Here is a 12802-nt window from a genome sequence, read left to right on the forward strand (position 1 = left end):
CATGAGTCTGAGGTGGGGGTTGGCTTGGCTATGAAGCATAATGTGGAATATGGAGTTGGATGTTCTTTCTCCCACAGAGAGAGATGGTCTATGCCTCCCGGGAGTCATCTCCTACCCGACGCTTGAACAACCTCTCTCCAGCCCCCCACCTGTCCTCGGGTTCCCCACCTCCAGGCCTGCCCTCTGCCTCACCTTCCCGGTCCAGGCTCTCCTATGCAGGGGGAAGTGGGGGCCGTCCCCCATCCTATGCTGGAAGCCCTGTCCACCACTCTGAAAGGCTAGGGGGGGTGCCCCCTGCACCAGGAGTTTCCCCCAGCCCCAGTGCCATCTTGGAGAGGAGGGATGTGAAACCCGATGAAGACCTGGCGGGCAAGGGAGGAGGGATGATGCTAGTGAAAGGGGAGGGCCTCTATGCAGACCCCTATGGGCTGCTCCATGAGGGGCGACTTAGTCTTGCCTCAACTGGTGGAGACCCCTTTGCTTATCCTGGTGGGGGCCTCTATAAACGGGGCTCAGTCCGATCCCTCAGCACATATTCTGCTACTGCCCTGCAGTCTGACCTGGAGGATTCACTGTACAAAGCAGCCACCGGCAGCGGTGGACCGCTCTATGGGGATGGTTTTGGCTTCCGTCTGCCCCCTGCTTCTCCCCAGAAACTGGTGGATGTGGCTACAGCCCAGGGTGGCCCTCCACCTCCCCATAGCCCTTATTCTGGGCCTCCTAGCCGTTCCTCTCCTGTCAGGCAGTCCTTCCGCAAGGATTCTGGCTCTTCATCCTCTGTTTTTGCTGAAAGTCCAGGGGGCAAGCCAAGGGGTGGGGGGGGCCCTTCATCTTCTGGGGTGCCCCCATCAGAGCTTTTCCCAGGGCCTGGGGAGCGCCCACTGGCAGGCTTTGGGCCTCCGGTGCCAGCCAAGGATACAGAGACCAGGTAAGGGGGACCTGGGGTGGGCCTTGGTTACTGGCCAGATCCTCCCCTGGGCTGAATGGGTATTTTTGGGGGGTTGTGCATTTGTGTGTATGTGTATGTTAGTATGTAACACATGTAAGTCTGAGCGTATGAGTGTGTGCAAGGGAGGGAGGAAAGTCAGGTGTACTCCCATATAGAGCAGGCCCCTGAGGATCCTTTGGGAAGGGGCACAGAAGGCCCTTAGAGAATTCTTGAGGGTTGCAGGGGTGCAGTCTGAAAGAACAGACAAAAAGAAATGAGGAAGAAGGGTCCCATGTGATCTATACTTTTGTCTCCTCCATCCTTGATTAGCCTTTCTCCAGAGGAGGCCTCAGCAGCAGAGACAAGGGGACAGCTATAGGCCCAGATCTTCCCTTCCCTTTCTTTATACCATCTCCCCCTTCCCACCCCATTGTGGGCCTGGGCATGGGATTTGATGAAAGGGAAAAACCAGCTGGTCAAAAATGAATGGTTTTTAGCTTGTCATTTAAAAAAATTATTCAGGCTCTTGAATAGAGGCTTGATTCAGAGCCCCACCCAGTGGTAGGGAGAAAAAGGGCATCTGAGCTTTGTTTTTGCATGGAGGGGGGGTGGAACTTCAGTCTCTAGAACCTGGCTGGGGCTGGCTTTTCACTGAGCCCCTCCTTTCTATACTCAAGGGAGAGAATGGAAGCCATGGAGAAGCAGATTGCCAGTCTGACAGGTCTGGTACAGAGTGCCCTTCTCCGAGGTTCAGAGGCTGAGACCCCCAGGTGAGATGCCCACCCTTACCCCAGTGCAGAATATGTAGAGTCCTTCTGTCAACCACCACTCTAAACCCTACCCTCAGCTTGCAAGTCCAGTAGAAATCTGGACTAAAGAACCTAAACACAGAGAACCTCAATGATAAACAGCCCCTGTCCTCAAGGAGTTCACATTCTATTAGGGGGATGCAGCAGGAAAACAGATAAGTATATATGTGATCATGTGAGGAGGGAGAAATTATTACCTAGGTGATCAGGACCCCTCTGAGACTCCCCCCGCCACAGTTGCCTTAGGTTCCAGATGCACTGTGTTTGTCAGCTGACATTCAATACCATAACTTAATATCCCCTCTCCCATCCTCTTCCCCCAGTAATGAGCTTTTTGCTAATTGCCCAGAGGACATCTTAGTCCAAAACAAAAGATATTTAAACAAATGATAGGGAATGTCATTTTTCCTCAGTTTCCTCTTCTGTTAAAAAAAAGATAGCAGTGGGGGTGGGGTGGGTGGGGTGGGGGGAGGTAGTCTTGCATCAGACAATCCCTCCTGGCTCTGATATTCTTAGGTAATGTGAGTGGGATATCCCTAGTTAGGGCTGACCTGCTCCTCTTCTCTTTCACAGTGAGAAGATTGAAGGTTCTAATGGGGCAGCCACACCCTCAGCACGTGAGTGTGCCCCTGTCCCTCTGGCCAACAGTTGGCATCCCTGTCTGGGAGAAATTCCTCATGCTGGGCATGTAACCTTATCAAATGCCCAGATCTGCGGAAACCTGTTCTCCTGGGGTCCCTGATCTGTAGAGGGTTTTCAGACTGTTTCCTCCACTTGGTCCAGCTCCCTAGACTGACAGTATAGGTGGAGGGTAGCTGCAGAATTACAGAATTAAGCATCTATAAGAGATTTTTAGGACAGGAGTTACTATCTTGGGGTCCATGGAGCCCACCCCCAAGGGTCAGTGACTCAATTTCAGGGAACCTTAAGAACATCTTTATTTCCTTAGAATTTGATTCCTCTGGGTTTTTTTTTATTTAATGTCTTTAAAAAATATGATTCTGAAAAGAGGCTAATAAACTTCCTCAGTCCAACTAAGGGTTTTATGGCATCAAAAAAAAAACCTTTCAGTGTCCCTGTTTTAGAGTTCATAGAAGTAATGATACCAGCTCCATTATCATTTCAGGGTAGTTCTTCAAAGTATTTTTATTATACATTTTAAAATCTGAACAAAGGTAAGCAGACTTAGGAAATCACTCTGAACAAAATTACATTCTAAATTATGAACAGTAAAAAGGGTGATATATTTGCACAGAATATTAAGAACCACAGGATGGGGAGAGGTAGTAGAAAGGGCATGGGGGGGGTGAAGTCAGGAGAGTGGTTGTAGTGACTAAATATGTGACTTTAGGCATTTTCACCTTTCTAGGCCTCAATTTCTTTCTCTGTAAAAAGAGAGGGTCATCTTCCATGATCTTGAGAGTTTCTTCTAGTTCTAATTTTTCTAAAGCTTCTTTATTCTGAATTCCTTTTTGTTGTCAGTCCATTTTTAATTTTGTTGTTGCTGTTGTTCAGTTGTTTCTGTTGTTCAGTTATTTCTGATCCTTTGTGACCCCATTTGGGGTTTTCTTGGTAGGGATACTGGAGTGGTTTGCCATTTCCTTGTCCAGTTCATTTTAAGGAATAACCAATATTTATTATTAATCAATAAAATAATAAGACCCTCCTACGTGCAGAATACTATCCTTGGTTTAGAAGGCACAAAAAGATGACACATGTCCCAGTAAACTTACCATCTGGGGGGAGGTATGACCTGTATAAGTGTAAGTCTGGGTGAAGGTGATTAAGCCCAAGTACAGGAGGAGGGGGAGATGACCCACTTTGAGTGTTTTCCCTGGATTCTCTCTTGTGCCAACCTGCCATCCTGCAGCTTGCGGGCTGGGTGGGCGGAACACTTCGGCCCCTCCAGTTCCAGCGCCTCCACCCCCTTCAGCCAGCAGCACCCCGGCTGGGCCCCCAACGGCCGTCACCCGTCTGCACATGCAGCTGCACCTCCATGACCTACAGCACAATGCCAGTGACCTCCGCAACCAACTTCAGCAATTACGCAAAATGCAGGTAGGACTTGACTCCAGCCTAAGAACTTATCATAATCCCCAGAACTCTAACTCATAGAGAACTTTGGGTTTCTGAGCCCACATGACTAGATTCAACATATTTTACTATCTCTGATCATCCATGTCCTTCCTTCCTGATTAAGCAATAAATCTCCCTTCCTTTCCATTAGTTTCTGTCAACCCAGAGCTAGGGCAAGCTTCCTGGTTCTATCTCTGGCCTACTGCTCTTGGCAGATGGTTCTGCCTGGCAGGAGCTGGGCACTGCTGTGTGTAGTTCCTGGTGAGGAAACCACTGCCTTTCAGGTGAAGATAATGCATAGAGACAGGCCAGGAGGAGGAGGGAGAAACTGCCATCTGGGCCATAGGATAAGAGAGCCTCCTGCCTAAAGGAAGGCAGGGATCAGGGCCTAGAGACTTTAACTATGACTGAACTGTGGTTTTCTACCTAGATCATTTATCCCTCAGATTCTGGTTCTGTGTCTACCTGGAGACATTTAGCCCTACTCTCAACTCACACTCTGATGTCTTTACCTCTTTCACCCTCTACATTCCTGATTTTGATCCTTCAGTGTCTAATATTACCCCACTAACCTCCCCTCTCCTTCCAGAAATCCCTGATTTCTCAGTCCTCTCTTTCCACAACCCATAATCTTGTCCCTGAGTTCCTTCTATCCCTAATCAAAGCTTCCCTTCCATATAATCCCTCCTTATGTCCCTGACCCCAAGCTTCCTTTCCCCATTTTGCTGGACCAGTCACCTGTCTCTAAATACCTGACCCAGAACCTTCACCTCTCTATATCCATAGTTTATAATATCCTTTCAGATCTTTCATCAAGATGATGGGAGTGGGGACTGCGGGTCAGAGATGTGGGGATGGGGCTTTCCACCAAGACATGAGCCCTTTCTCCTCTGTTCCTAGGAGGCTTCATCCACTATCCCAGACCCAGAGCCTTCCATCCCACATCTCTCACCTAGAGCTTCCCAGTCCCACATCTCTGACCCAGAGTTCCCCACTTCCATATGTCTGACTCACAGTCCCTGATCCCCACATCTCTGACTTAGCGTCCCCCACCCCTACATCTCCAATCTAGAGTTTCTCCTTTGTTCTTGCCTCTAAGTGGCCATCTGGTTTATACCTTCAGCATGCTCCTGCTTAGCTTCCTTTCCCCATTCTAGCCCCCTTCATGTCCTTCCTATCTTCCTGCAGATGCAAAATCAAGAGTCTGTTCGAACGTTGCTTAAGCGCACAGAGGCTGAGTTGAGTCTTCGGGTGTCTGAAGCGGTCCGGAAGCAGGAAGACCCTCTGCAGCGGCAGCGTACGCTGGTGGAGGAGGAGAGGCTTCGTTATCTGAGTGAAGAGGAGTTGGTCACTCAGCAGCTCAAGTGAGGGGCTTTCCTTTGGAGGGGGTATAGGAGGCAAGCTGACTTTGGTTCACAGCCTTCCTGGCCTAGGACACTTGCTTCCTTCTGACCAGTCAGAGGTGGTGAAGGCACAGGAGACAGATGACTAAAACAGCTAGACTCAGTGGTTAGAGCACTGCGGCTGGAGTCAAGGAAACCTGAGTTCAAATCTGGCCTCAGGCCAGAATAACTGAATAACCATGAGCAAATCACTTCACCTTCATTTATTTGAATCTACTCAACTCTAGAATTGGGTTAATAATAGCAACAAACTCCCAGGCTTGCTGTGAGAATCAAATGAGATAAAAATGTTTATAGTACAGTGTCTGACATTAGTAGGCATGATATAAATGCTAGCTATCATCGTCATCATTATTATTTTAACACAGCCCAAAGGAGAAAGGAGAAAGTCTCTAAGTATGCTGGGTTATTGGGAATCTTTCTGTCTGTTTTTAACCTCTTTGGGGTGTCTGATGATCATTGAAATCTCTAGGTTAAAGCATATGAAATGGTATCTGGTACTGGTGAAAAAGGTGTGGAGACAGAGGACCAGGTTCAAATCTTGTTTCTGATGTCACTTACCTTTGTGATCTTGGTCAAGTCCTTTAACCTCCCTTCACCTTTGTTCCTTCAATTATAAAATGAGAGCATTGGCCTCCAAGCCTCCTTCAGGCTCTAGACCTATAAGCCCATGAAGGATGAGAAATACTTCTGAAGATTCATTTTTCCAAATGACTAGAGTAATTTGTGCTTCTACATTGCTTGAAGGTTTGTAAATCACATTGTTCATAGCAGACCTTCAAGGTAGGGAGTATATCATCATTCCCATTTGATAGACAAGAAAATCTGAGGCTCAGAGATCTCAAAGCACACAGCTAATAAATAGTAGTATGGTCAATCCACTCAACTAGCATTAAGTATTTACTGTATTTCAAATAGTGCCGGGGATGTTGAAAAAAAAGCAAAAATGAGATCTTTGCCCTCAAGAAGTATACATTTCAATGGGGGTGGGGATGGTGGGGATCTATGCAAATAACTGTGCATTCAAAATCTAGCCAGTGAAAATGGAAAGTAAATTTAGAGGCAAATTGGGGAGGAGGGGAGGGAAAGACTCCTTATGAAGGTGGAATTTGAGTTGAAGGAAGCCAGGGAAGGTGAACCAGGCAGAGGGGACAGTCTGGACAAAGGCATAGAGTTGAGAGATGGAGTAAACCTCAGAGTTGCTGATGGCAAATCCAATGCCCTTTTCATATTGCCACTCAGCAGCTCATTTTTAATATAATTTCATGCCCCAGAGAATTCAAGCTTCTCTTTTGTCATCGGTCAAGTCACATGTATTAGGAAGAAGGCTTTAAGGCCTCTAGTAGACTGTAGAAATGCAGGGGCTGCATTCTTCCTAACTTGCCTACAGTGCGTGGATGCCTCATCTCAGCTCTTCGTTTGGCCCACAGCCTGGTTTCTCTTCTGGCCAGTGACCAGTGTAAAGGGTATTGGGACCAAAGATACTCTGGTTTGTTGCAGCTAGTTGATTCCCTCTTTCCCTGAGCTGAGAGGATGCTCCCAAGATTTGAGCCAGTACCTTGGGCAGCTGCTCCTGCCATGTCAGTCATGGACACTAGGGGCAGAGTGATTCTTTGCTCTCTCTTTTTCCAAATGTGGAAAACTGTCTTTTTCATCTTGCTAAGCTGGAATGAGGTTTTCAGAAGGGTTTTTTTTTAAAACTAGGGAACAAAGTATGTTTATATTGGAGGAGAGAGGGGAAGAGCCTGGAAACCTTATAAGAGTATAGAAATTGATGCATTTTTTTATCTAAATCTAATGAAAAAAAATCAGTCACTTATTAGTCTGACTTAACAAATAATAAACATTTATTAATCATTTGCTATGTATCACCATCCTATTCCCCTGTACATTTCTCCCCAACCTTGTAGGTGCTGGTGAATACTTAATAATCTACTCTCTGAAAATGCATAGTACATTTTTCAGTTTAATTTGCAAAATCAACATTTTCCCCATCACTTTCTTAAGCCTATACAATCAACAAAATTATAAATCAAGTGTTGATTTGTAGTATTTGCAGATTTCTAAGGAAGGTGAAAATTAACCATCACCTTCCACTGGAATCAACATACCTTGATCCCCAATCCTTCCTAGGAGGAAGGGAAAAGAAGTTCTACTTGAAATCTCCATTCTGCTTCTTACTGTGACTGTGATGGAGTCACAACATCTTTGCCTCAGTTTTCTCATGTGTTGAATTGCCTGGACTCCCAATGCCATATTAAAAAGAAATCTTTTCTCAGGCAGGTTCTGCTTCCTTGCTTCTCTTTACACTCTTTTGATGACTCTAGAGTTGTGCTCCCTAGCCTCCGCCCTCTTATTCCTTCCAGCAAAGGTTGCTTTTTCCCTGGCCTGTTCCCTGGCAGTCACCCAGCCTCTCCTCAACTTTCTTGTCCCTAAAGGAAGCACAGACCTCTGGGAGTTTCCTGAGGTTTCTGTTGCCAGCACTCATTGGGACACAGGCAGGGGTAAAAATAACAAGCTTGGGGAATTACAAAACTGACATTCTTAAGGCTCCGAGGATAAAAATGTTCTCTGGTGTTTTGGGGGCTATCAATAGAATGTCCTTTTCTACAGTACATCATCCTCTTTTTTCTCATGACCCCCCCACTACACTACATATCTTTTTTATCCCTTTTATTTCATGAACTATCCTAGTTTCTGTCCCCTTCAGTGAGAAAGGCTCCTAGATTCCCCTCCTTCTTTATTCTGTAAACTCTCTCAAAGGACTGGACCTTAGTTTCCTAATCTGTTAAGTACAGATATTTTCCCCTGACTTTCCTCCCTCATAAATTAGTTAGGAGGATCAAAATCACATTATGTGGGTGGGTGCAGATTGCAAGCTGTCAAACATTTATGATGTAATGTCTCTATGTGTCAGAGAAATATTTGGACTCACTGACTATTCCTCAAGTGCCTTCTTTCCTTGCTCACAAAGGATGGTTCCCCTAAGGTTTTCTCATAAGAATCCTTCCCTGAAGCCCACTTTTTTTTAAGTCTTTGAGTATTTCTCTGGTTTCCCTCCCTATTTCCTCCTTTAAGCAATTCTCTGGGAAAAGGGTGGGCCCAATCAAAACTCATCTTGGGACTTTGCTAACTAGAAGAGGCCAATTGTCACTCAGAAGATAGTGAGTCTCTCCTTTCCTAATCTATTACAGCTATCATTTATCAAGTGAAGTGGCTAATAGATGATGTGGTGGATAAAGCTCCAGAAGGAGCTGGAGTCAGGAGGACCTGAGTTCAAATTTGACCTTAGATACTTTCTTGCTTGTGACCTTTGTAATTCACTTAACCTTGTTTGTCTCAGTTTTCTCACCTGTAAAATGAGCTGGAGAAGGAAATGACAACTCTAGTATCTTTGCCAAGAAAATATCAAAATGGAACACTGATGATGATGATTGCTCTTCATTATTATAGATCATGACATCATGGAGATGATGCCATGACATCCATGTAAATTGGATTTGAGTGAGTGCTATGCTAAGTCAACAGCCTCACTTTCTCCTCTGGAGCCATTTGGGTCCAGTGACCAGATATGAATCAGGATGACTAGAGATGACCTTAGAGGTGAGGCAATCAGGGTTAGGTGAGTTGCCCAAGGTCACCCAACTAGTATCTGTGGTCAAATCTGAATTCAGGTCCTCCTGACTCCAGAATAGTGCTCTATCCATTGTACCACCTAGCTGCCCACCACCAAACACTTCTGAATAGTAACTGAACAATAGCAACAACAATTGCATAAAGCATCATGCTAGGTACTGAACATACAGACACAGGACTTGAACTTCCTGCCTACCTCCAAGAAGTCCACATTTTGTTGCTTTGGGAGAAAGATATTTTTTATTCAGACAGCTTTATGGATTCATTGGACAGAGTTTTCCACCCTGAGGTCATTTCATTCAGCCCTTTCTTGCATTCTGACTCATTTTTTTGTTCTAACCTATATCCTGATAGAGAAATTTAGTTTCAGTGAAGTCCTTGACAAAGTCTCCCATAATATCCTTGTGGAGAGGGTGGAGAAAGCTTCGGGCTGATTGATTTAGGTGGACTCAAAATAAGTGGGATGCAAAAGGTTGATTACTGGCTCAATGTCAACCAGGGAGGATGACTCTCCTGGCATGCCATAGGGCTCTATCTTTTTCCCATTTGACCTACAGTATTTGTTAGCACCTTGGCCAGAGATGAACTTATCAAATTCTCAGATGATGATATGAAGCTTGATGGGAGAGCTAAATACATCAGATGACTGAATCAGAACTAAAATGACCATCTCAGGTTAGAAAGAGGGACTGCTACTAAAACAAGAAAGATAAACTCAAAGTCATGTTTAATTTTTAAAAATTCAGTTATAGAAATTAAAAGATAGGGAAATATGACTTGGAAGCAGTTCATATGAAAAAGCTGTGGACATGTTAACTGATCATGAATTTTTTTTGAATCAGCAGAATGAATGCATGATTATTGTTACATAATAACTATGTAGCTGCTCCACCCCCATCCCTAAAATACTCTTCTTTCTTAGGTCTACTCAGTGACCTTCCTGGCTTACTTTAAGTCCCAACCAAAATTCCATATTTTGCAGGAAGCTTTCCCCAGTCACTGTTTTTAGTGCCTTTCCACTGTTAATTGTTTTCCATATTTTCCATATAGCTTGCTTTGAATATATTTGTTTGCATGTTGTTTCTTCCATTAGATTGTGAGCAACTTGAGAGTAGAAATTGTCCTTTTTGTATGCTCGATGCCTGGAGCATATAGGTACTTCATAAGTGTTTATTGATTGATGTTATTTAATTGTATATTGATAGCACTATTTAAAAATAGCTGTAATTTACATGGTACCTTTACATTCATAAAATTTTGTTATAATTTTATCTATTCTTGACTTCATTTGCTGTTGATGGCACCACCACCTTTATGTCTTTATATACCTGATTTCATTTGAGATGTTTCTGTATGTCATGGAAATATCAGATCTATAAGGAACTAGAGGTGTTTAGCCTAAAGAAGACTTAGGGGAGGACATGATCTCTTGTTTTAAATACTGATAGGAAAGACTATGGTGTGGAGTAAGAATCAGCTTTTCTCTGGGGCTCCAGGAGGCAGGGATTGGAACAATTTGTAGAATTTTCAAGAAGACACATTTCAGCTTCACATAAGGAAGAATGTCATAAGAATTAATAATAGTATTCACTAACATTTATATAATGCTTACTATGTCATTATACCAAGATCATTACAATTATCTCATTTGATTTTCTCAACATCTCTGAGAGGTAGTTGCTATTATTATCTTCATTTTACTCACAAGGAAACTGAGACAAGTGGAGGTTAAGTAAAAGGTTACTCAGACACTTAAGTGTCTGAGGCTGGATTTGAACTCAGGTTTTCCTGACCCTTGTCTTAATGGAAAGGACTGTCTTTTGAGGCAATATGTTTTCTTTTGCTGGATTTGTTCAAAGAAGAGTCTATCCGTCAAAAGAATATATACTTAAAGCTCAAAATGACCTCAGGTCCAACTCCTCATTTTACAGATGAGAAAATAGAGGCCAAGAGAATGGAAGTGACTTGCCCAAGGTCATCCAATTAATTAGAAGTAAGCTGGAATTTGAACTGAGATCCTCTCACTCAAAATTCATCACTCTTTCCTAATAATAATAAAATAATAATTGGCACAAAAATTAGGAATAATAATAATTATTATTATTATTCCTAATTTTTGTGCCAAGATGAATTGGATAACTGAAGATTCCTTCTAACTTGAATTTCCATGACTTGGCTCTTACCCTTATTTCCTTCTGATTTTTTCCTTGTCTGACTTTTTTCCTGCCTTATGTCTTATGCTAGAACCTGGGCTACCCAGGGAGATGGAGAAAGGGTTGGGGTGGAGGTTTCTGAGTGCTAGTGTTGTGTCTTTTGCTGCAGTGACCTGGAGAAATCAGTGGAGAAGATCCAGAAGGAGGTATCACACAACCATCGGCTGGTCCCAGGTCCTGAGCTGGAGGAGAAGGCCTTGGTGCTCAAACAGCTGGGGGAGACCCTCACAGAGCTCAAGTGTGAGTGGGAACTTGGTGGATGGATGAGAACAGGGAGGAGGGGTTGAATGGAAGATCTCAAAGTTTCTTTGATTCTCTGTGGTCTTGCTTAGTATGTGAGGCTCTTACTTACTCATTCTAACTCTCCCTTCCTTCATTGCCCCATTCCTTCATTACACAGTCCTCCCCATCTTTGATGTCTCAGCATCATTTTAGTGGACTGGAAGCTCAACATGAATTCACAGTTTGATCTCCAGTCCTCCAAAGGCTAGGTAGTTAGGTGGCACCATGGTGCACAGCTGAGTGACCTTGGGTAAGACACTTAATCCTGTCTGCCTCAGTTTCTTCATCTGTAAATGAACTGGAGAAGGAAATGGCAGACTACTCTACTCTAGTAGCTTTGCCATGAAAACCCCAAATGCGGTCAGAAAGAGTTGGACACAACTGAAACAGCTGAACAAAAACAGTGTCATCTTAAACAGAAATAATAGAGGCATATTATCCAAGGAGATGACAGTCTTACTCACTGCACTGGACTCTGGCCAAGCCAAATCGATCGTGTTGATTTTGGAGCACTGAGTCTGGGAAGGACTTTGGCAAACTTGATTGTGTCCAGGGGCAATTGACCAAGATGGCAAGGAAACTGAAGAACAGGTTCCATGTGAATGTATTCAAGGAACTGGGATTATTTAGCTTGCAGAAGAAAAAAGTTAGGTAGGAGTGATTGCTGTCTTCAAGCATCTGAGGGGTTGTATTAGGGAAAAAGGTTGGACTCATTCAGCTTTGTCCACAGGTCAAAACTAAAAGCAGTAAATGGAAGTTGCAGGGAATCATAAGACTCCAAAGGAAGAAAATAAGCTTTTATTAAGCACCTAGTCTGAACAAGGCATTTTACAAAATACTGTGTTAAGTATGTAATTATTTTTGCAGATGAGGAACTAAGACAACTAGAGCTTAAGTGACTTGCCCAAGGTCACACAGTTAATAAATGTCTAAGATCAGAGTTGAGCCCTGTTCTTCTTGACCCCAGGTTCAGCACTGTATTCCCTGCTATCTAGTTTCCTCTTTCTGTTTTCACTCCCCCTGTCTTCCTCCCCACCTCCCCTTGCCACCTCCACCCTCCACAATTAATGCTAAATAGATTATAATAGAGTTGTCTTAGTTTCATCATTAATAGGGGAAAGTAATATCAGGCAGAATTTGATCAGAGTTTTGATAGTCAAATCAGCAAAGACTGTTCTTCATAAGGAAAACCAGAACAAGTTACTTTTGCTCATATACTTTGTACACAATGACTTTTAAAATATACACAACACACACATACTAGGTGGCACAGTGGATAGAACACTGGTCTTGGAATCAGGAGGATGGGAGTTTGAATTACTAGCTGTTTGATCTTGAGCAAGTTACTGAACCCTAAATGACTTTGCATCCAGGGCCATCTACAGTTATCCTGATTGATATCTGGCCACTGGATCCAAATGACTCTGGAGGAGAAAGTGAGGCTGGCAACTCTGC

The 12802-nt window shown here is 43.8% G+C and overlaps 1 protein-coding gene across 16 annotated transcripts in view; it reads left to right on the plus strand.

The window, feature by feature from the left end:
* Nucleotides 1–12802, plus strand: part of SRCIN1 (SRC kinase signaling inhibitor 1) — a 126347-nt gene that overhangs the window by 87059 nt on the left and 26486 nt on the right. For 15 of the 16 annotated variants that reach the window (XR_012475898.1, XM_074224103.1, XM_074224100.1 and 12 more), the window contains 6 exons: nt 78–928; nt 1606–1698; nt 2311–2354; nt 3608–3795; nt 5002–5177; nt 11175–11305. Coding sequence is in view for 15 of the 16 variants with exons in the window: in XM_074224103.1 (XP_074080204.1) it covers nt 78–928; nt 1606–1698; nt 2311–2354; nt 3608–3795; nt 5002–5177; nt 11175–11305 (1483 nt within the window). In the remaining variant the exon portion in view is untranslated. The remainder of the gene's footprint in view (nt 1–77; nt 929–1605; nt 1699–2310; nt 2355–3607; nt 3796–5001; nt 5178–11174; nt 11306–12802) is intronic. The other variant, XM_074224105.1, reaches the window with a different exon arrangement.

Source organism: Macrotis lagotis, chromosome 2, assembly GCF_037893015.1.
Source record: "Macrotis lagotis isolate mMagLag1 chromosome 2, bilby.v1.9.chrom.fasta, whole genome shotgun sequence".
NCBI classification, from domain to species: Eukaryota; Metazoa; Chordata; class Mammalia; order Peramelemorphia; family Peramelidae; genus Macrotis; species Macrotis lagotis.